We start from the raw sequence: 24,194 nt of genomic DNA, 5'->3' as shown, positions 1-24,194 counted from the left end.
AGCATCTGTGTGTTTATTTGGGTCCAAGCAGCTGTCAGATTGGCGGGTGAGAGAGATTTGTCCTGACTGTGGGCCAGGCAGGACCAGGAGATAACCCCAGCTACAGATGAAGCTCCATTTATGTGGAGATTTTCCAGGTACAGGACTGGAGAGATGGCTCAGTGGGTAAAGGCACTTATTGCCAAATCTGAAGACCTGAATAAGGTCCCCAAGACACACATTGTGAAAGGAGAGAACCTGGTCCCATACATTGTCTTCTAACCTTCACACAAACTCCATGACATGGGCAGCCCATGCCCCCCCAAATTAAGATGGAATAAAATTAGAATGGCATATATCCAGCTCAAAATCTCATAAATTTTTTTCACCCTGACTTGTCCTGAAAGAATCTTGTCTTTACCTCAGTGGAGCTCTCTGAAAGAACCTGCTATGGTGGCCGTGTGGGGCTGCATCTCTGTGTCATTCTTGTGCTTCTCTGATGTTCTCTGATCATGTCCAGCCTAGAGGAAACAGCTATCCAACACTGGCTGAATCTTTTTATCAGTGGTAGGGGATTTATCAGAGTAATAATTAACTTATTTTGTTTTTTGTTTTATTTTGAGAGAGTTTCTCTTTGTAGCCCTGGCTGTCTTGGAACTCACTCTGTAGACCAGAGATATGCCTACCTCTGCCTCCTGCGGGCTGGGATTAAAGGCATGCACCACCACTGCCTGGCCAAGAGTGTGATTTTTAATCCTTTTTCTTCATCACTGTTTTGGGGGGTGGTATATGAATAAGTGTGATTTGTAGCGAATCTTTCTCTGCTCCTCCTGCCAGCTTCCAAGTAAACAACATGGAAACTTACTATTAATTATGAAAGCTCAGCAGATAGCTTAGGCTTGTTTCTAACTAGTTCTTATAACTTAACCCCTAATTTTTTTTTTTTTTTTTTGAGACAGGGTTTCTCCGTGTAGTTTTGGTGCCTGTCCTGGATCTTGCTCTGTAGACCAGGCTGGCCTCAAACTCACAGAGATCCACCTGCCTTTGCCTCCCAAGTGCTGGGATTAAAGGCATGCACCACCACTTGGCCTAACCCCTATCTTTTAATCTAATGTTCTTTTACATGACTCATTTAGCTTTATGCTGTAGTGTCCATGCTGATTCCTCTCCATCTGGCTGGCAATTCCCCCTTTCTTCTTCCCAGTATCCTCTGTGCCTGGAAGTCCTGCCTAGCTGATAGCCATTTAGTTTTTTTATTAAACCAATCACAATGACATATATTTATACAGCATAATCAAATATCTCACAACAGTGGGTTACAATAAAGAGTAGCCATGATTGTAAATCTTTTTTTTTAAGTTTTATTTATTTATTATGTATACAGTATTCTGGCTGCAGTATGCCTGCAGCGAGAAGAGGGCACCAGATCTCATTATAGATGGCTGTGAACCACCATGTGGTTGCTGAAAATTGAACTCAGGACCTCTGGAAGAGCATCCAGTGCTCTTAACCTCTGAGTCATCTCTCCAGCCTGATTGTGAATCTTCATGTTCAACTTAATTGGGTTTAGAATCAACTAAGCGAGACACCTCTGGATGGGTGTTTGAGGGTATGTCCAAAAATGTTTACTTGGGAAGTGGGAGGTACTACTGCCTGCACTGGTTGTGCTTTCCAGAGGCTTTGGGAGCCTGGAAGAAGCAGTGTTGCCCGCTTGCCTTTGCTTCTTGCTCAGTGAGTGCATCTGTCTTGCTGCTGCTACCACCACCACATCACTTCTGTGCCAGCGTGGGACTGCTGAGGCATCCATCCTCATGGACTGAACAGCTGCCGGGTTCTTAGCCTTTCCAGGATGTAGACAGCCATTGTGCCTCCCAGCCAGTATTGTGTAAACCAATCTAGTAAATTACACACATGTGCATGCATATGTTGACACACATGTATCATTTCTGTTCCTTTAGAAAACTCCATCCAAGACATCAGCTACAACATCAGTATGGTCCTACCCTACTCCTTTCTGTAGTGTGATGTGATGAAACCAGAATGTTTTTTCACTATAGTAGACTTTCCTGAAATGGTCTCATACATGGATTAAGAGTGGACAGGGTGATGGCTCAGTTGGTAGAGTGCTTGCCTTGGAAGCATGAAGATAGGAGTTCTATCCCCCCAGAACCAGTCAGTGGAGGTTTGAGTAATAGCCCCCACAATCTCATATTTGAATGCTTATGGAGTGGCTTTAGGAGGTGTGGCCTTATTGGAGGAAGTGTGTCACTGATGGGTTTTGGGGTTTCAAATGCCCAAGCTAGGCCCAGTGGCTCTCTCTCTCTCTCTCTCTCTCTCTCTCTCTCTCTCTCTCTCTCTCTCTCTCTCCTCTCTCTCTCTCTCTCCCTCTCCCTCTTTCTCTTCCTGCTGCCTGTGGATCTGGATGTAGAACTGATAGCTAACCTCTCCATCGCCATGTCTACCTGTGTGCCGCCATGCTTCCTGCTATGAGGATAATGAACTAAACCTCTTAAACCGTAAGCAAGTCCCAATTCAATGCTTTCTTTTATAAGAGTTGCCATAGTCATGGTGTCTCTTCACAGCAATGGAACACTAAGACATCATGTAAAAAATATGGTAATATGGTGCACATTTGCAATCCCAGTGCTGAGAAGGCAGAGCCAGGTAATCCTTGGTTATCGCCGGTCAGGCAGCCTGGTCTGCTTAGCCAACAAGTGACTCTGTCTCCAACACTAAGGGAGACAGCAATGGAGAACAGCGGGCAGCACTGTCCTCTGGCCTCTACTTGCATGCTCAGAAAAAGGAATTTTTTAAAAAGATTATGTATTTACCATGTATACAATGTTTTGCCTGCAGGTATTCCTGCAAGCCAGAAGTAGGCATCAGATCAGATCTCATTACAGATGGTTGTGAGCACCATGTGGTGCTGGGAACTGAACTTGGAACAACAGCCAGGGCTCTTAACCTCTGAGTTGTCTCTCCAGCCTTCAAAAAGGAGTTCTTATGGAAGATCTAAAATTAAATTTGAGACCTTATTTCCTCTTAAAAATTCACCATTTTCATGTTTCTTACAGGTTCTGGCACTTGCCCTAAATTCTTGGCTGTGAAGGTGGAATACCCCCTGCCAGTCTGTCTGTCCTGACACCCACTGGGAGTTCAGGGTTCCCCAAGACAAACCCTCAGTCCTATCCGAGTGTTGCTCTCCAGAAGTCACTGAGAGCTGTGGCTTGCATGTGGCTTCTCACAGAGAACCAATAGTAAGCCACGCACAGCTGGCCCCGGGACCGAGTCACTTGTGGGCCTGAGTCCGAGGAGTAGATCTTCCAGCATGCTGTCCTGCTAGACAGCCCCTCCTTCTCCAGCCTTTGTTGTTTTGTTTGTTCTTTGAGACAGGGTCTCTCTCTGTCTCTCTCTCTCTGTGGGTCACGACCCCCTTGACAAACTTCTGTCTCCAGAGAGATTTACATTATGATTCATAACAGTAGTAAAGTTGCAGTTATGAAGTAGCAATGAAAATAATTTTATGGCGAGGGTTCACCACAACATGAGGAACTATTAAAGAGTTGTAGCATTAGGAAGGTTGAGAACCACTGCTCTATGTAGTTCTGGCTGTCCTGGAGCTTGCTATGTGGACCAGGCTGGCTTTGAACTCACAGAGATCCTCTGTTTTCTACCTTTGCAGTGCTGGGATTACAGGAATGTTCTACCATGCTGGGCTTTTGTTCAGAATTTTTACCAGACATCATGTAGACGGATCACTGTCCATGTGGCTAATCTGTCTCCAGTTCCTTTGGACGTGGTACTGATAGCATGCAATTCAGCAGTCCTGTGCTGAACCACTGTGATAGACAGACATGACTCAAAGTCCCAGGCCAATAAAAACACCATGAAGCATGGCATAGAAATCACCTCCAAGCTTCATTGTAGTATGTAATCTAGTAGAGTCACTGTATCTAGGGAAAACATCAGAATAAAGTAGTTGTTTTCTGGAAGTACTTAGACCTTGAAGAAATCATTATAGAAAACAGTGTGAAGTTTTCTGTGATTTATAGAGTCCTTTTTCTGAAGGAGCTTTACAGCACGACTTTATTACCAGACAGCCCTGGCACACCTGGAATGTCTTGCATTATTGAGTACTGCAAACAGTGCACTATAAGGACTAAAACTGCAAGGGTGAGCTGCTCAAGAAACGTGTACATCAGGTCTGGGTTTCGGTATGAGCAACTTGTTTTACTCTAAAAACTTTTCTGTGACAATCTATAAATACACTTCTGCATGGGTTTTGGGGGTTCAGTCCAACAGAAATTGTTCCTCTCTGCTGCCCCAGAGCCTGATTACATTCTGGAGTGACCCTGTTTCTTTGATGGTCCAGCATCACTCAGAATACTGACACTTCATCAGGAGCCGAAGGTCCTTTTGCTCTATTCAAATGGAAACTCACTTAGAGTCAGCAACTCCAAATACAGCGCCAGGCCGCTCCTTTCAAGTGTGGCCTTCAAGTGCCAATGGCCTAGTTTCCAGCCTCTAAGTACAGCTCCTCAGTAACCAGAGCTAGCAATTGAGTGCCTTCCCCTTTCACGCTCCAGGGCTGATGGCTCCCCAGTCTCACTTCTCAGCCCTCTGATTCCCTGATCTCTGCCATATAGCCACCTTCTAGTTGTTTCTGGGCCGCCTGGGGCTGCTAGCTCCAAGTCACCTGCTTTTCCTGCAACCTCCTTGGCCCACTCTGCCAGCAGTCAGGAGTCACCAGTAGGCAATGTGACTACAGAGACTAGTCTTCTCTGAGGCCTGTGTTGCAGCGGAGAAGCCTTGCCAGGAAGGAAGTTTTCCCAGCTGCTTTCAGAAACATGAAGGGAGTGCTGTTTATAAAGCCAGGTCATTGTGTGCACTGGCTGTCATGGGTTAGGGAGATGTTCCTGTCTGACCAGATTGAAGGCTGCTGTAGTAAGACCCAGTGTATCTGTGAGGGGGGTCATCTGGGGTGGCTGTAGGCTGGCTCATCTTGAGTCGTGGCCAAAGCAAGGCCCATCGAGCAGCTGTGAGGACCGTTGCAGTGGTTCTTCCTGCCGCGCAGGATTCTCCTCGGGCAGCTCTGGGATTTGTGGCTATTTTGCTTTTTTAATTTTAAACAAAACAAAAATACCAAAACTATGTTGTTGCTGACAGCTCAGGGGTCTTTGAAGGGAGGGCTGTTTGAGTAACAGCTCCTCAAGTTCCTGAGAGGAAGATGGAATTGCTGCCTCCAAGACAGGCTTTTTGTCACATTCCTGCTGGACAGGTTTTGTTTTTCCTTAGAAGTGTATGTGGGTTTGGAGCATGGGAAGACTGTTTATTTCATGTTGTGTATTTGTAGTAAGAACTCTACCAGAATCCAAGATAATATACAACCAAGTGACTCAGAAGGAATCTGTAGTCGGACCCCTTTGTAGGCTGCCAGCTCACAAATAATGGAGACTTATTAATTATGAACGTTTGGCCTCGGCTTAGGCTTTTCTTCAACTAGCTCTTATTACTTAACCTGATTTTATTAACCTGCATTCACATGGCTCAGTTACCTCTCCTGCATGTATGTCCTACTTGCCACACTTAGATTCATCTCCCCACCCCAGTCCCGCCTCTCCTCTCCTGCCTAGCTATTGGCCATTCAGCTCTTTGTTAAACCAATCAACCGATCAGAAGGCACCTTAGGCAAATACACATCTTACAGCGGACAAAAAGTTTATCTCACAACAGAAACAGTTATGGCCCAAATGGAATCAGGCTAGTGGCCCGGCCTCTTTCAGCATGAAGGCTATAGCACATTTCTAAAGATGTCAGGGATTAAAAAAAACCAAAACAACCGAACTAAATACTACAGGGTGTCCCACAAAATGCTTTTATTACATGTCAGAAGGCTCTAACACCATTATCATCTGAATATTCCCATGTTGTTTCGAGGTCTGGAATCTCACCCTAACCACCCGTAAGAAACTGAAGAGCAAACAATGTCTTTTTTTGTTTGTTTGTTGGTTTTTCAAAACAGGGTTTCTTTGTGTAGCCCTGGCTGTCCTGGAACTCACTTTGTAGCCCAGGCTGGCCTTGAACTCACTGAGATCCTCCTGCCTCTGCCTCCCGAGTGCTGGGATTAAAGGTGTGCGCCACCACCGCACGACAATGAGTCAAATGTTGACAATGGTCAAACCTCTTTCACAAACAGCGGTGAAAAGCGGCTTCTGGAACACAACAGCGGGCTTCAAACCCTGACTGCATCGTTGAGAAATCCTGTGTTCTGAGAAATTTAGTGAGTGGACGTTCTGACATGATAGTCAGGTGGGATTGAGAGATGCACCCGGGCAAATCGAACTCCTCCGCGGGGCGTCTACACCAGCCCAGGCCGCGGCCACTCCGCGCAAGCGCACTCTGGCCACTGGCCAGTCGGCCGGTCTCGCGATACCTAAGCGTGCGTGCGCGCGCGCGCGGCGCTCACGTTCCGGGGCTGTGGCGGCCTCTTCTTCCAGCGTCCCGGGCCCGCTGTGAGGGCTCCTGGGAGTCGGGCGCTGGCGTGGGCCTCCCCGCCGCCGCCGGCCCTCTGCCGGGGACTGGACTGGGCCGGCCGGAGTGAGGGAACCGGCGGGAGCTTTCCTGCCTATGGTCGGCCCCTGGGCACGCTGAGGGCCGGGCTCCGAGCGGCCGAGGTAAGGGCGCGGGGCGGCGGCGGGCGAGGGGCCCGGCGGACGAGGCGCGGGATGCGGCGGCGGGCGCGGGCACCTCCTTCCTCCCGAGCGTCAGGGCCCCCGCGGTACTTCCGCCCGGGCGCCCGCCGGCCTCGGGGGAGGCGGAAGTCACGGCGCGGGCCGCACAGCCAGGGCTGCAGGGAGGGCGCGGGGCTGCAAACTTGTCTGGCGCTGCGGTAATCGCGGCTTCCCGGCACATCCCGGCCACACGGCGGTGAACGGCTCGGGACCAGTGCGGATGCTGGCTTGGGGAACTGCCGTGGGGCACTGTTGGGTAGTGCAGAAAAGACAAAGGGGACCGTTTTTTATGTTGTGTCCTAGTATCCAAACTTCCCCTGGCGAGGCCTGGAGCGGAGCAGCACCCCCACTTACTGCCACGGCCTCCCACACACTTGTTTAAAATTATAAATTCATGTTACTATATATAGTAGATAGCAAGATTGTAACAAAAATCCGAGAATTTTGTGATACTTGATTTTTGGAGGAGAACAGACTGGGCTTTTGAAGCTTTGCTGTATTTACAAAGCTTCATAGGTGCCTTGTGAAGTTACTAAAAATAGTCTTGTTGGTCGTAATGCCTGCCATATTCAAGATGCGATTGTTTCATTGGAGGAGAGCAGGATTAAAACTCCACAGTAAACCTCCAGGGAGAACAAATCTGAGCACACCTTCAGAACTACTAATTTGGGCACAGTCCAACTCTTCATTGGCTCCCTTAAACTTTCAGTGAATCATTTAAAAAGATGTTTGATATGTGCAAGGCTCTGGGTTCCACCCCAGTACCACAAACAAAACAAAAACACAACTGTAACCTTTGCTAGACAACACAATTTGTTCTATAACGCCTAGCTTGCATTCCACCCATATCTTAGAGAAATTCTTTTGAGTTTCTTAGATGTAACCTACATCACTTTAGTGAATTTTGTATGGAAGGAGTTCAAGGAGTTCAAGTTAGCTGGAAAAAAACAGTTAAGCGTGTGTACCAGTCTTGAGAACTAGAGATTGGTTCCCTGCACCTAGTCACTGCACAGCTGGAAACCAACGGTAACTCCATCTGCTGCAGTTCCAAGGTTGCCTTCACCCACGTGTTCTCGTGCACACAAACATAATTTTAAAAAAGTAGCTGACCAAGCATGTTGGTTAATACCTTTACACGTATCACTTGGTTGGTGAGGCAGGAGGATTTCGGTGAGTTTGAGGTCAGCCTAGACAAAGAATGAGACCAGTTCTCAAAAAAACAGAGCAATCATTAGCAGGTAAGTTTTCGAGTTGAAAGAGGGAGGCATTTTGAAGAACAGGGTTAGTGCTGATGTGTTACCAAATGCTGAAATTTATCGTGCATGTAAATATATGCATATATATAAACACAAAGGATTTCATAGTGCTGAAGTGGGTTGTAAGAATATTTTTTCCTTTGTCTGGCAGTACCATGTGTGGGAGGAAGAACTCCCACCTACTACCATCATCTCTTGCTGTCTGTGAAGCTTGGGGCTGGCCTTGAATCTGGGACTTAAAGGCATGTGTGTGCATCTGCATGTTTGCATATGTGTGTGCACTAGTACGGCTAGAAGTCAATGCCACGTGTCTCCTTGAGGGATGCGCTTTTACTTTTGAGACAAGGTCTCCTACGAAACTCGAGCCCGGAGCTTTCAGATTTGGCTAGATTGGCCGACCACTGGATTGTAGGGATCTGCTGGCAGTCTCTATTACCTCCCCCACAGGGTTACATATACAGGGTGCTGTGCTTCCTTTTTTATGTATGCTGGGATCCAAACCCAGGCCCTTGTGTCTGTACAGCAGGACACACTTCACCAACAACCGAGCCAGTACTGAGGTTCTTTTTTTTGTTTTTGTTTTTTTAAAGGAAGGGGCTTTTCTTATGTAGCCTTCACTGTCCTGGAGTTTGCCATGTAGATCAGGCTGACCTTGAACTCACAGAGTTTCGGTGAACTCTCAGATTAAAGGCATGAGCCACCACAAGTGGCTCCAGGTTTTTTTTTTTTTTTGTGAGAGCTTTCTAAATAATCATAACTGAAGAGGGCTGTTTTCTCACAGGTGTGTGTGTTTCTAGTTTGCATATAGTTTCTAGTCCAAATTCATTGGCTATAAACAGCTCTTTAGATTCCTGCTTAATTCACACACATATATATGTGAATATGTATATTTAGTGGTGTATCTCAGATACATTTATTAATGCCACATCATAAAGTGTACAGCAGTGTTCCATGTTCCCATCTAATATAATTTGCTTACATTTACAGGCCAACAGGTTCATTTTGATTGAAATCTGGAGTTGGTTAAAGAGGTTCATAAGCAGGACTGGAGTCTTTCCAAGCTTTACTTGTTTTACTAGCACTACTGATTTTATAAACAATGAAGGTCATCATCCCTATTCCTACCCAGACTTCCTGATAAATCTGGGCATAGTAGGGTTTCATGAGGACCTAGACATTTAATGAGTATATAACATGAATACTCATTATATGTCATGTATACTCATATATAACATGAGTATAAAGTGTGATTGTTTCACAAAGCACAGTACTGGCTTTTCTTCAGTTTCGATGATTAATTTATTTGCCTTTTATGTTTGCAACAGAAATATTTTGTGGATGTTTATAAAGTTAAGGGCTAAAGAGAGTCTTTCTGTTTGGTGTGATGAGGGATTGAACCCAGGGCTCTGCACATACGCTATGTCCCTGGCCCCAAAGAGGTGACTGTGGTAGAGTGACTCCTATGGTAGGAGATGAGTTTGCCTGTTAGGGCGACATCTGGAGAAAATTTTGGTTGTCATAAATTTGGGGGGAAAGCTGTATTCCTAACATCTAGTGGGATGCTGCTAAACACTGTCAGTGTAGAGAAGATAGATCTCAGCATGGCTGTATGCTAGCTGTAACACAGACGGTTGGCTCTCTATTCAGATTAACTAAATTCCTGTTTGGCTTTGCCATCTCCTAAAAAATGTCCCTGATAGGTGACTGAAAGTCAATTCCCATTTCTTAAAAAAACAAAAGAAAAAAGGTGTGTGATTGTGTCTATTTGTGTTGATGCAGAGGCCAGGGGGATTGAGTGTCCTCTGTCACTGTCTATTGTTTTGAGGCAGGGTGTCAGTGGACCTGGGACTTGTGTTTCCGTAGCTAGTCTGGAAGCCAACAAGCTCCACTGGTCTTCTGTTTCCACTCCAGTCAGCAGGCTGGGGTTGCAGGCAAGACTGGTCTGTAAGGAGGTGCTGATGTCCAAACTCCAGTCCTTCAGTTGTGCAGAAGTGCTGTTAACTGCTGAGCCCTTCTCCAGCCCCATTCCCATTTCATTAACAGCGTGCACTGAGGATTATGTGCAAAGGCCTGGCATGTAGAAAATGCTCAAAAACTAACTTGAGGCTAATGTTACATTAAAACTTAACTTGAAGGTCTCTATTTCTTATCTGAAATTAGAATTGTAGCTAGTGAAGTAAGTATTAATAGCTCATATCTATGGGAAGTAAGTAAAAATTACTCCTTTTAATATTCTGTTTTGTTTTGACTTATAATTCAACTCTGTGTTGGTTGCCCTGACCATAAACAAGTGGCTCCTCGATGTATATTTTTACTCCACCGTGCAGGCTTTAAACTACCTGGGCAACAACTCTACTTACTGATTCTTGGTAAGTCCTTAGTTCATAGCATGTGCCTCTTGGGCATGAGTCCTGTTTTCTTGTGCTTTTAGGAACTAAGTTCCTTATCTGGCATTTCTGGGAGGGGTGCAGTTTTATGGATGTGAAGGACGACACCTGAGGAGGGCCTTCGTCTGAGCTGGAGCACGTAGCTTTGTCTTTCCTGTGGTGCAGTGCTGCAGCCTGAAAACTAGATGCTTGGGTGAGGTACAGCCTTGTGTAGAAGGGGAGGGATCATAGCAAGGACCTCAGACAGAACGGTGACTTTGGACTCTTCAGGGCTCCTGCAAACAAGAAGGTGGCATTCCCTGTTTGTGATCTGTTTGACGTTCAGCTTTTGCCTTTGGAGTCGACGGTATTTGATTGTTGCCCATATTTTTGTAGTTCCAGTCTTCACTGTTTGTATTTGTGCTCATCTGTTTTAGTTAATAGAAACCTTTGTTTATCCTCTGTTTGGATACAGGCCGTTGGAAGGGATTCTGTGTGCTAGGCCAAGACATTGTGTTCCTTGCTTGACACTATCTGGCTCTTGAAAAGTGTAACACACACTCAGCGTTCTGCATAAATAATAAATTACCATAATGACTGAGTATCCATCTTGTGGAAACTGATCAGGTTAAGAGTATACGTGTGAGAATGAGCTGTAAGAACCAGCGAAGGCATTCTAAGGTTAGGCATGGGAATTCATTTTAATAAGAGTTCTGGGTTATTTTTCTTTAATTTTTTTTTAACGTTTGTGTGGGTGTGTGTGTGTTCGTGCACGCACATGCGTGCGTTTGTGGGTGTCAAGACAATGTGGAAGTTGACTCTTACCTCTTGGGTCATTGGAATTGAACTTAGGATATCAAGCTTGGTGGCAGGTGTCTTTACCTGCTGAGCATCTTTTTGGCCCTTGTTGTGGTTTTTACTGTTGTCTTTTCTAGGGTTAATAACTTAAAAGGGAAAAAAGCCTACAAAGTACTCATTTTTCTACTTCAGCTTTAATCAGACTATTATAGCTATTAAATTAGTGGTTGGAGGTTTTTTTTTTAATTTAGATTTTTAAGAAATTTTATGTATCCCAGTGCTCGGGAGGCAGAGCCAGGCAGATCTCTGAGTTCGAGACCAGCCTGGTCTACAGAGTGAGATCCAGGACAGGCACCAAAACTACACAGAGAAACCCTGTCTCAAAAAAAACAAAAGGGAGTGGGGGAGAAAGATCGAAATTTTATGTGGTGATGGTGCACGCCTTTAATCCCAGCACTGGGGAGGCAGAGGCAGGTGGATCTTTTGAGTTTAAGGCCAGCCTGGTCTACAGAGTGAGTTCCGGGACAGACAGGGCTGTTACACAGAGAAACCCTATCTGGGGGGGGGGGGAATTATGTATATGACTGTTTTGCCTACATGTATGTATGTTTCCCATATGCATGCCTGGTGTCCAAGGAGGTCAGAAGAGGGTGTCAGTCCCCTGGAACTGGAATTGTGGATGGTGTGAGCCACCATATGGGTGCTGGGACCCAAACCTGGGCCCACTGCTAGATGAGCAAATCCTGTCTTAACTGCTGAGCCATAGTTCCAGCCTCTAATTGAGTGATCTCATATGACATCTGTTCCATCTATAATTGAGGAAACCATGACTCTTGTGCTGTTCGTTTTGTGACTTTTTTGGGGTGGAGGCATGGACACCATTCTCTATTTACCCTGCATAGGGCACCAACAAAGAATTCCAAGCAAGACTAGCATAGTGAGCTTATTAGGTTATGGACAGATGTATAGGTAACTCAAAGGCAGCTGTATGGCTGAACAGACTCCCTAGCATGGTCAGAGCTTGTAAAAGCCACATCCCTAGAACTCCCTGTCCACTGGAGAGGCTTTCTCTCCCTAGCAGCTCCTTCCTGCTTTTATAAACTTGCAGGGCGAGGGGGAGTGAATCTCCTAACTTTGTGGAGCTTTCTGAGCATTGTGCATTTCATTTACTTATTGAATTTTCTGGACCTTCAGCCTCTGGAAAGGAATGTTTCAGTTGGGTAGGGGTGGGGAGACTGTCACAGACTACCGCTCAGGTGGGTTGGTTTATGAGTGTTCTGGAGTCTACCCTATTGCCCTAATTTTAGGTAGTCTGCATAGTTGTTGAAAGAGGATTTTCCCATTGGATGCTGTCATACAGATAGGTATTTATGCATACTTGTTTTTGTTTTTGGTAGAAAATGATGCATCCTGTTGCCGGCAGTAATCCAGCGTTCTGTGGGCCTGGCAAGCCTTCCTGCCTCAGTGAAGATGCCATGAGAGCTGCTGACCAGTTCGATATATACTCCTCCCAACAAAGCAAATACGGCCACACAGTCGGCCACAAACCAATGGTTTGTCAAAGGCAAGACCTGTTAAATGAAACACACTTGCAGCCTACCAGTGGCAGAAACATAGAGATAAAAGATGAACTAAAGAAAAAGAAAAACCTCAATCGATCTGGTAAGCGTGGCCGGCCTTCGGGAACCACCAAGTCAGCAGGATACCGGACCAGCACAGGCAGACCCCTGGGAACTACCAAAGCAGCTGGATTTAAGACAAGTCCAGGCAGACCTTTGGGTACAACCAAAGCTGCAGGGTACAAGGTCAGCCCAGGGAGACCTCCAGGTAGCATTAAAGCTCTGTCCCGGCTTGCAGATCTTGGCTATGGCTGTGGTACTGCTGCCTTTCCTTACCCTATGATGCATAGCAGGGCGGTTCACGGGGTTCAGGAACCCGGCGGCGAAGTCAAGCCACCCAGTGAATGAGCCAGGCAGGACAGCACCTGTTAGGAGCAGACTGAGGCATCCCAGACAAAGCTGCTTGGTTTAATTTGACTTTACCACCTGGACTTCCCAGTTTTGTTCTTCTGTTTGAGCTCCCTCATTCCCACTTCTTTTTCTTTCTTTTTTGCTCAGAAGTCACCACATGTTGACAGATGCACTTTGAGCAGGAGTAGTGCATGGTTTCTATATTGTACAAGGCGCAGACAACACTCAGCTAAGTCATTTTTGCTTTCCCTTTGGGCCATTCTTAGTGGACGCTTCACAGGCTAACCAGTTGCCTCAGTTGACTTTGATTTGTGAGCAAACCAGTGTGCAAGGTTTACCTGAGGCACTATAACTGATGGGGCAGAACAGCAACTAGTCAACAAACCAAAGGGCGTGGCTGTGTGAGTTAGAACTTCCATGAAACAAGACAGCTGTTTGGAGACTTTGGAATTTAAAACACAGCTTCTTATTTATTGATTCACAAGACATTAGTTGACCATTATTCCTAATGCTTTGTTTAGTACTTGCTTTGCAGAGATTATAGTTACAGGTTATATGTTTTTCAGTTGCTTAAGAGCATATACACCAAACACTACAAACAATTCAGACTTACAGCAAAACCCTTAAATACTTCCTAAACCTGCACATTATATTAATATTCAAGAAAAAGAAACCTTAAGGTCTGCATGTAACTATAGTCATCCTATTTTGTCTTTTATATATTTAGTGAATTTCAAAGTATTATATTTAAAACATTTATTTCTATTGCTCATTTATTTAGAATGGCTTTTTAGTTGTTTTGAGTAATTGTTATTATATTGCATTAGTACTTAACTGCATTTTCGGGTTTATATCTACCAAAGGACACAAATTAAGTGGTAGACTGCAAAACTGGTCTAAGAAAGCAGTTTCCTGGCTGTCAAGACCCAAATACCAAGAAATGTAGGAACTCAGTATGTGTGAACCCTGTAAAAGGAGTGCTGGTTAGTTTATAATGGCATTGTGGCTCCAGGAAGACCACTTTTCTAAAAGAAATCTGTTCTCCCTAGTGAGGCTTGCTTTAAAAGCAATACAGAAAAGAGAAAAGTATTGGGCTCATAGGTATAGTTACAGAGGAAATCTTCATTACTGAAATATTTCTTGTTGATATACATTTTATTTATTCTGAGTTTATTCTAAGTAAAATTTTATGAACTTTAGAATTGAAAAGCTTCACTGGGCAGTGGTCGTGCACACCTTTAATCCCAGTACTCAGGAGGCAGAGGCAGGTGGATCTCTGAGTTTGAGAGGTGTACATAGTGATTTCCAAGACAGCCAGTGCTAAATAAATAAAAAAAAACCCTCTCTTCACAAAACAGAACAAAAAAGAAAGAATAGCTTTCAAAAATTATGTTTTTAAAACTTGCATTTTAAAATGCCTTTGATATTGAAATGTAGATTTACAGGACTCAAAAAACGTTAAAGATAATCAGAAATTTAAAGGGACACATACCTGTTGGTTAGGCTTGCTCTCAGTCCATGCAGATTGAGTGCACGTAGATGCCATGTTTTAGACCTTTATCAGCAGACAAGCAGCAAACCTCCGGTGCCCCGGATAGCTGACACAGTAGCTGGCGTCTGCTCCGACGGTGAGTGTCGCATTGCATGTGAGGACAGTGACCTCGACAGTGCTGGGTGGCCACACAGCCAGCTGTGTCTTTCAGGCAGCTAAAGTGCTTCAAGAGCTGCTTCTTGCAGAAGCTTAGAATATAAAACCTTTAATAATTTACTCAGAACAGTATAACTTCTGACACCCACAGATGCTTGCATCTTCATTCATGTGTTCGTCTGGTCACTTGAGTATCCGTCACTTAGCTCTTTCTGAAGATATTCAGCAGTTGGCTGCTTAGAAACCCTTGCACGGCTAGTTCCTGAAGACAGTTAAAATATTCTGCTATAGAGTAATGCGCACCACTGTCTAGGATTTGGGTGCCTGTTGTGTTTCATAGTAAGTCCACTTAACAGCCTTCCAGTTGGATTTCATTCCTGGTTTTGTACCCTTCCGTTTCTTCCTTGCCCTTCCCATACCCATCTCCTTCCTCCAGCTCTCCAGCACATCTACTCAGTGGTGCTGTGCTGTGTGTCAGAAGACAGAGTGGGTGGATTACTGTATAATGAGTTTTATATACATGTTCATGAAATGGGGCATCAGTTTAAGGAGAGATGTTCATACCAGTGTTATTATCAGGAGCTCTGTCTATCCCAGGAAAGGGGGATGAGTGGCTACACTTGTGAATGGCGTCACTTGGGAAATTGAATGTACTGTTCCTGTGAACAGTTACCTGGAATAGAACATCTGGGTCTGCTTGCTTCTCTCCTTGTGGACAGTTCACTAGGCCACACTGGAGAGACACAGAAGTGATGACATGAAGTCTTCACATAGAAACTATTTTTATTTCTACCTGATCTAAAGACTGCATTCTGCATCTTTTGTAACATGGTCTTTTGTCACAACAGACACTGAAATAGCATGTTAATCAGTTGCCTAGATGTCAGTATATTGAGTTGGGGAAAACTGCCCCCCCCACTGTATAATTGTTCCTTGAAAGGTAAATTGCTAATTTTATACTGCGTGATTCTATTCTTCATAAAATAGGTTTCACTATTCTATATTAAAACTGTTTGTCAGAAAATGATCTATTCCAGTAAGTTGGTTTTACTTTTTTCTGAAAAGGATATTATAACATGCCTTATTTATTATTGTTATAACAAATAAGGAGTCAATACAGATGAAATTTTCATTTTCCACAGGTATCACCTTGCTTAACTAATCTTTAGTAGGGGTGATTTTGATACTATCTTAGGAGTTTTGCACTGGATATAAAAAAATATTGGCACAATATATTGAAAAATTAAATAGTAGTTGGTTTAATTTAATATTTGGGAACTTTTTTAAAAATCTGTGTTTAAATCAAACTAATGGTTCTTTGTATTTTTTACTTTTTAAAAAGAAACATCAGTCAATGTGTATTTATTGATTCCAAACTGCTGTTTGTGTGAATTTACATATATATTTTCATGAAATAAGAATACTGAATTTCTTTGAGGTAAAATCTGGATCCATTTAATATGAGGTTAAGGGCGCTTCATCCAGTGTAAGAATGATCAGTGAGTTTAGACAGTGAAATTCTTTATACTTTAAGAAGCTTTGAAAGAACAGTTCAGGGGTGTTGATAATAATTCTCTCCGTTCCTTAGCTATATGCTGTAAGCTTTTATGATCCGTTACAGTAAAATAATAATTCAGAACAGTCTTTGGGCATAAAAAGTTTTGATGCTCTTTTGTCTGTCTATTATAATGTCATTGGCTTCTCTCAAACTCTAAGATGTATCTGAATCTTTGCTCTTCTCCTTTTCCTTCCAAGTAGACAGATCTGTGCTCTCACATACAGTGTATTTAAGTTTTGAGAATTAATGCTGTAGCAAGTCAGTTGTGTGATTTAATGAGACTACTCTGATTCTTTGATTCACAATTTCCTTTTTCCACAGACAATTATGAAGCAAATAATAACCGTTTAACTGAAATAAGCACGTTGTCCTCTGCTGTAAAAAGTCTGAATAGATACTGTGTATGTTTTAATGTCCATGAACTTGAGCTACTCATGTGCAATTATGTGTATGGGAATGGAGTAGTGTTCATGATTTGTATCTGCATCATCATATGGATGTATATTTATTAATAAAGTCATCACTTTAAGGCCGTTTACTGCTTTACTTTTTCCATTTATTTTGTATATGGTGGTGGGGGTCATGTGCATGCCATAGCATGCATGGGAGTTGGTTCTCTCCACCCTGGTCCAGAGAGCAAGCTTAGGTGGTAAGGCTCTGTGGTACCTCACCCACTGAGCCTTCTCTCATTCATTGCTGTCTCTTAGCACAGTAGAGAAGTATACATGCTAAACCTTACCAAGATTTGTTGGTAGTATATATATTTTTTGAATTTTGCATTCTAATCTGCCTCTTTTGACTTACTGTTTTTATATATATTATACATTTGTATTTCATTGGGTTTCCATTATTTGGGCTGGAGAGAGATGACTTAGTGATTAAAAGCAATTACTGTCCATTAAAAATAAGTTTAAAAATATATGTATAAATGTAGTTGATATATTGTGCACCCCAATCAACTTACTGGGGGTCAGAGAACAGAACAGCCACTATATTAAACAGAGGTCAGGCAGTGGTAACATATGCCTTTAATCCTAACATGTAGCTAGAGTTTTCCTGCCTGGCCCACAGTCAGGAAAAATCTCTCTCACCTGCCAGTCCCACAGCCGCTCAGACCCAACCAAGTAAACACAGAGACTTATATTGCTTACAAACTGTATGGCCGTACCAGACTTCTTGCTAACTGTTCTTACAGCTTAAATTAATCCATTTCTATAAATCTATACCTTGCCACATGGCTCGTGGCTTACCGGCATCTTCACATGCTGTTTGTCATCGTGGTGGCTGGCAGTGTCTCTGACTCAGCCTTCCACTTCCCAGCTTTATTCTCCTCCTTGTCCCGCCTATACTTCCTCCTGCCTGACTACTGGCCAATCAGTGTTTTATTTACCAACCAATCAGAGCAACACATTTGCCATACAGAACATCCCACAGCACTAACATTCAGGAGGCAGAGATCCATTTGGATCTCTGAGTTCAAGGTCACACTGGAAACAGCCAGGCATGGTGACACACCTTTAATCCCAGGAAGTGATGGCAGGAAGCAGAAAGGTATATAAGAACTAAGGGCCAGGAGCTAGTTAGAGGCTTTTAAGCTTTGAGGCTTTTAACAGCAGTTCAGCTGAGATCCATTTGGCTGAGGACTCAGAAGCTTTCAGGCTAAGGATTCATGGAAACAGAATTGGATGAGAAGCTGTCGAGGTGAGGTTAGCTATGGCTTGTTCTGCTTCTCTGACCTTTCAGAATTCACTCCAATACCTGGCTTCTGGGTTTTTTTTTTTTTTTTTTTGGTTTTGGTTTTTTGAGACAGGGTTTCTCTTGTGTAGCTTTGCGCCTTTTCCTGGAACTCACTTGGTAGCCCAGGCTGGCCTCGAACTCACAGAGATCCGCCTGGCTCTGCCTCCCGAGTGCTGGGATTAAAGGCGTGCGCCACCACCCGCCCGGCCTGGGTTTGTTTTTATAATAAGACTGTTTAGCAATTTGTCCACATAGATATTTGGTTTTTCTTTTCTTTTTTCTTTTTCTTTTTTTTTTTTTGGTTTTTCAAGACAGGGTTCTTTGTGTTACAGCTCTGGCTGTCTTGGAATTCACTCTGTAGACGAGGCTGGAACTCAGAGCTACCCATGCAGGGATTAAAGGCGGGCACCATCACTGCCTGGCTACTTTTGCATTTGTATTTATTGTGCTTGTTCTCCTGTGTGTGTGTGTGTGTGTGTGTGTGTGTGTGTGTGTGTGTGTGAGAGAGAGAGAGAGAGAGAGAGAGAGAGAGAGAGAGAGAGAGAGAGAGCGTGCGCATGTGTCAGAACACCTTGTGGAAATTGGTTCTGCTGTGGGATGGTTTTTCTGTGTGCTGTGTATATGTGTTGCTACCATTGGTTAATAAAGGAGCTGCCTTTGCCTATAGGTTATAGCCAGGCGCAAAATCCAAGCAAAGATACAGGGAGAAGAAAGGCGTAGTCTGGAGCTGCTGGGAGCTACTGGAGGAGCAAGATGGAATAGAACACAGGTAAAGCTACGATACATGTGGTGATACATAGATTAATAGAAATGGACTAATTTAAGATGTTAGAGCTAGCAATAAGCTTGAGCCATAGACCAAACAGTAATCAATATTAAGCCTCTGAATGATGATTTTATAAGCTGCTGTAGGGCAGGGCGGATTACAGAAAAGCTTCTGGTTACATAGTTCCACAGGGTGGGTTCTGGAGATCCCACTCAGGTGGTCAGGCCTGGCAGCATCTTCCTCCATGAGCTGTCTCGCCAGTCTTGTTTTATACATGCTGATCCTGCAGTCTTGCAAAATTCATATATTGACTGTTGTACCTTTTGCTGGTGTGTTTTTATTACTAAGAATTTTCCTTAATTGCTTTTACTAACATACATTAGTTATACATATTTAGACTGTATTTTGGTTATATTCACCCATTATCCTTTTGTGGCCCCCTCCCATCCCCTTCCTCTTCTGAAGCAGCTCCCTTCTATATGTCTGATTTTGGTTATCCAAGAGTTTCAATCGAGTTACTTGTGAGCATAGGCACCCTACCATTGGTTCATGGCTGTGGAAGACCAGCCCCCACACTTATTTACCCCAGGAACTCTTGAGGATTGAGGGATAAGAGACTTAGTTAGAAATAGAGAATAAAGAGACAGAAAACACAAGATAGACTCGAGTGGGCCTGGATCCTTATCTACCAGCCCAGAACTTTGTTCCAAGGTCTTTTTATAACTATACCAAGGGGTGGAGCAAAAGACCTCCCTTTGGCTGGTTAGACCCTTAGAAGCACTTGGTACACAGGCTCGTGGCCCAGTCAACCTCTTACGCAGTCCTGCTGGGTACAGCCACTAGGAAACCTAGTGGGTTCCAACACACGGCTAAAGAAAATGTCTCTTCCTCCTCCAGCAACCATTGAAATGCCTTAAGTCCTGAGGGAGGAGCAGGGCTTCATGAGCCCTTTCCCGTACATGTTAACAGGCCCAGTTTAGTGCAGGGAGCCGCAGCTGCTTCAAGTTCAGTGGCAATGTCATGCCTGGTACTGTGTCCCACAACCTTCCACCCCATCCTCTGGCTCTTACATTCTCTCTGCCCCCCTTCCACCATGTGACCCTTAGAGGGGGTGATAGCTATGTCCTTGTCTTAGGGTTTCTGAGGAGGACAATATTTAATTTGGTTTACACTGTTTGTCACAGGCAGTCAGGCTGGAACATGGAGACAGAAGCTGCTGCAGAAGGTCTGGAAGAATGCTCCTTACTGACCTGCTCCTTGCTTAACCCAGGACCATAGCCTAGGCATGGCCCCATTCACAATGGGCTGGGCCCTTCCCTGTTAATCACTAATTAAAACACCTAACAGACTACTTGCCTTATGAAGGCATTTTCTAAACTGAGGTGAGCTGACATGAAAACTAGCCAGGACAGTTCGATCTGTGGCTGAGATCTGTATTAATACTTTTCTGTTGCTGTGATAAATGTCCTGATGAAATCAAGCCAGGGAAGAAAGGGTTTATTTTGGTTTACAGTTCAGCTGAGATGGAGTCCACAGTGGTAGGGACAGCATAGCAGCAGGAGTGTGAGGCCAGCCTGGCAGTGGAGAGGGAGTGAGCAGGAAGTGGGTGGGGCCAGGCTACACAACTTTAAAGCCTGCCTCCTGTTTCATAACCTATGAATCTGTCCATCAGCTAGGGACCAGGTGTTCACACATGAGCCTTGGAGGATATTTTATATTCAAACCATAACAGCATCTAAGAGTCACTTATTTTCCTATCTTAGACCAGTTATGAATCTGCAGTTTCTGCTGCCTGCTGCAGAGCAGCCTTGTTGACCAAAGCTGACAGCAATACTAATTATTTAAAAGGAAGTTTGATAGGCACAGCATGCCAAAACAGCAGTAGTTTTGCCACTAGGTCCTATGGCCTCCCCTGTTACAGACTTCTGAACAGGTTTATAGTGCCAGGTTTGAATTCCTGCCAATGGAACAGGCCTCAATTCTAACCAGAAAGCAGTTGGTCAGCCCCGTAACAGACTTGGCACCCTTGCAGCCTTGGGCCCACCTTACCTGGCTAGTTACTAGAATAGAGCGCAGGGCCCATAGCTGAGGAAGCCTGCTGATGACAGTTCTCCCTAGGCAGGGGGCATAGCACCTTTAACACTGAGAGCTAGCCAACATGGGAGAAACCTCCAGATCCGTGCCAGCCTGATTTCCCCATGTACTGCCACCAGAACTTGTGGCGTCTCCTGCAATAGGGTCTTTCCATCTAGTTCAGGTTGGCAGCCTTCTAAACAGTCTTACTAAATAAGCAGCCAAATACAGAGGTGCAAGCCGTAGAGACCAGAAAAACAGTCGCCAACTAACCTTAGCTTTTCACCTCGCCATAGCTTCCTAAGAGAGCTTCTTCCTGTCTAACCTGCGCCTTTATTGCCTTCCTGTTCTGCCTTCTCATTGGCTCTAAGCACAGCCACGTCACTTTCTGGTCACTGCCTGTCTATACAGACCTCCAGGTCTCTATGGTTGGTACTGGGATTAAAAGCGTGTGTCACCACGCTTGGCTGTGTCCTTGAATACACAGAGACTCTGTGTCCTTGAATACACAGAGACTCTGCCTGCCGTGAGATCGGATTAAGGGTGTGTGCTACCACTGCCTGACTTTTATGGCTGTGACTTCTGATCTCCAGGCAAACTTTATTTATTAACATACAAGTAAAATATCACATTTTAGCACAAATAAAATATCACCATAGGAGTAGTTCATCCTTGTGATATATTGTGTACCCTAATAAAGCTTGCCCGAGGATCAGAGAAGCAGAGCAAGCCAGAGCCAACCTCACCTTGCCAACTCCTCAGCTGATCGTGTTTCCAAGAATCCTTAGACTGAAAGCCTCTGAGTCCACCTGAAAGGCCTCAGCCAGAAAGAGCCTTTTGTTCCTGTCTCCTCAGGCCTTATATACCTTTCTCTGCCCTGCCATATTACTTCCTGGGATTAAAGGCACCTGTGCTTCCCAAGCAAAGGCATGAGATCTCAAGTGCTGGGATTAAAGGTGTATGCCACCACTATCTGGCTCTGTTTCTGTCATAGACTGAGTCAATCTCATGTAGTCGAGGGTGGCCTAGAACTCACAAAGATCCAGATGGATCTCTGCCTCCCAGTGTTAGGATTAAAGGTGTGTGCCACCACTGCCTGGCCTCTAAGTCTAATCTAGTGGCTGGCTCTGTCCTCTGATCCTCAGGCGAGTTTATTAGGGTACACAGTATATCACCACATACTCTGCTTCACTAGGAAGTTCTAAAGGTTTTCCATATAAACATTCCTTGATTTACAGTGAGGTAGCTTTGAAAGGGCAAAGCATTGTAAGTTGAAAGGTCACTTAACACACCTAGTCTAACAAGTGTCCCAGAAACACAGCATGCCATGATACATTGGTTCTTTACCTCGATAATCAAATAGATGACTGAGGGTCAGTGAGATTACTCAAGAGGTGAAGCATGGGCTCCACAACCCTGACAACTTGAGTTCTGTTCCCGGAAACCACATAATGGCTCAAGGAGAAAACTGCCCCCACAAAGTTGTTCTTGAACCTTCACATACTCACCATGTCATGTATGTTTCTACACACACACACACACACACACACACACACACACACACACCCACACACACATTGATACATTTTTAGGTTATAGTTTATGAATGTTTCCTGAGTATATGTATGTGCACCATGACTGTGCCTGTTGCCCTTGGAGACCAGAAGAGGGCGCCAGGTCCCCTGGAACTGGAATTATGAATGATTGATAGATACCATGTGGGCGCTGAGAACCAAACCTGAATCTTTTGCAAAAGCAGCAAGTGCTTTTTTCCTGCCTAGACATTTCTCTAGCTCCTAATAATAAAGTTTTAAAAACTCGAATAAAACAGTGTGACTGGGAACTTTGCCTTGTGGTCACTGCCCTGAACCACTAACGTGGAGGGTCACATCACATAACACTAGCCCGGGAAGATCAAAACTCAAAAATACAGCTAATTATATTGAATGTAAGTTGGGGGTTGTCATATAAGATCATGTTATCTGTACATGCATGTCCTTCTCCCCGCCCGCCCCCCCACAGGGTTTCTCTGTGTAACCCTGGCTGTCCTGGGTCTTGATCTGTAGACCAGGCTGGTCTCACAACTCACAGAGATCTGCCTGCCTCTGTCTCCTGAGTGTGGGATTAAAGGCATGTGCCACCACTGCCCGGCTGTACATATGGTTTTACCCCACAACTCTAATGTCTTGTGTGATTTTTTTTCTTGCCTATTGCACTTGTTAAAATGTCAAGTGTTGGATAAATAGTGAGGCTGGACATTCACTGTCATGCTCCTGACAGAAGGAGACATTCAGTCTCACCATTCAGGGTTATGTTAGCTTTATGTTTTTGTGGTAGATGTCTTAACAGGTTGAGGATCTGAATCTTCTGTCTTCCAAGTATTAGGATTACAGGCTTGTGCCATCATGCCACTTCTAGCCCAAATACAAAGAAACATTCCCTCAGTCAAGTCTTTGGTTACCCTAAATAAATTTTATGCAAGACAGGTGGGGGAGAGGAGAGAGGAGATATTGGATTCTTTTTACCTCCTGGTTTTATTTATTTTTAAAAGAAGATTTACTTATTTTTATAGAGCAAGTTCTAGGACAGCCAGAGCTACACAGAAACACTATCTTGAAAAACCAAAAAAAAAAAAAAAAAAAAAAGAAAGAAAAGAAAAAGAAAGAAATTGGGTAAGAAAGGAAAGCAATGCCCCTACGGGCTCCAGTTTGAAGTGATGGATTTGTTCTAAGAAGTAGTTCTAGTTCACATCTGATTCCAGGCTGTCCCTTTATAGATAGAGATTAGAGTTGTGAAATACCATCAAGCCTCAAGCAAGTAAATGTAGGGAATAGTTCAGTAGCCTGGGACTACTCCACTTGGTTTGGACTGTGCCTACCCCTCTTCTAGTACAGCACTTGGCAACCTGGGATCCTTACCTGCATATACTACGCACACATACATCCCTCTCTTAGCAATGGATCTAGCAACCTGTTAGCAAACTAGGACCCCTGCCTGCATTGAGCTGCATGCACATGCCACTCTGAACAGTGGAATAAATTTCCCATCCCCATAACGACTGTCATGTGGTGGTATTGTGCTCCCCAAAATATTGTGCACCCTAATAAACTTATCTGGGGTCAGAGAACGAAAAGCCATTAGATACTTAGGATAGGCAGTGGTAGCACACACCTTTAATCCTAGCATTCCAGAGGCAGAAATCCATGTGTTCAAGTATACAGCCAAGCATGGTGACTCACGCCTTTAATCCCAGGGAGTGATGGTAGAAAGTAGAAAGGTATATAAGGTGTGAGGACCAGAAACTAGAAGCAT

The 24,194-nt window shown here is 44.3% G+C and overlaps 1 protein-coding gene across 1 annotated transcript; it reads left to right on the top strand.

The window, feature by feature from the left end:
• The first annotated feature begins 6,405 nt into the window (after positions 1-6,405).
• Positions 6,406-16,842, top strand: CUNH5orf24 (chromosome unknown C5orf24 homolog). The gene is made up of 2 exons (XM_052728471.1): positions 6,406-6,653; positions 12,528-16,842. The coding sequence occupies exon 2, from the start codon at positions 12,531-12,533 to the stop codon at positions 13,095-13,097; it is 567 nt and encodes a 188-aa protein (XP_052584431.1). The 5' UTR covers positions 6,406-6,653; positions 12,528-12,530; the 3' UTR covers positions 13,098-16,842.
• The last annotated feature ends 7,352 nt before the right edge of the window (positions 16,843-24,194 follow it).

This window comes from Peromyscus californicus, unplaced genomic scaffold (genome assembly GCF_007827085.1).
Source record: "Peromyscus californicus insignis strain IS unplaced genomic scaffold, ASM782708v3 Scaffold_8__1_contigs__length_139910024, whole genome shotgun sequence".
Lineage (NCBI taxonomy): Eukaryota > Metazoa > Chordata > Mammalia > Rodentia > Cricetidae > Peromyscus > Peromyscus californicus.
Note: the sequence above shows the minus strand (reverse complement) of the source record. Positions and strands in the feature narration are given on the sequence as shown.

Bases quoted from the DNA above. Each gene is read 5' to 3' on its own strand.
- CUNH5orf24 (XM_052728471.1), top strand. From the start codon at position 12,531: ATGATGCATCCTGTTGCCGGCAGTAATCCAGCGTTCTGTGGGCCTGGC.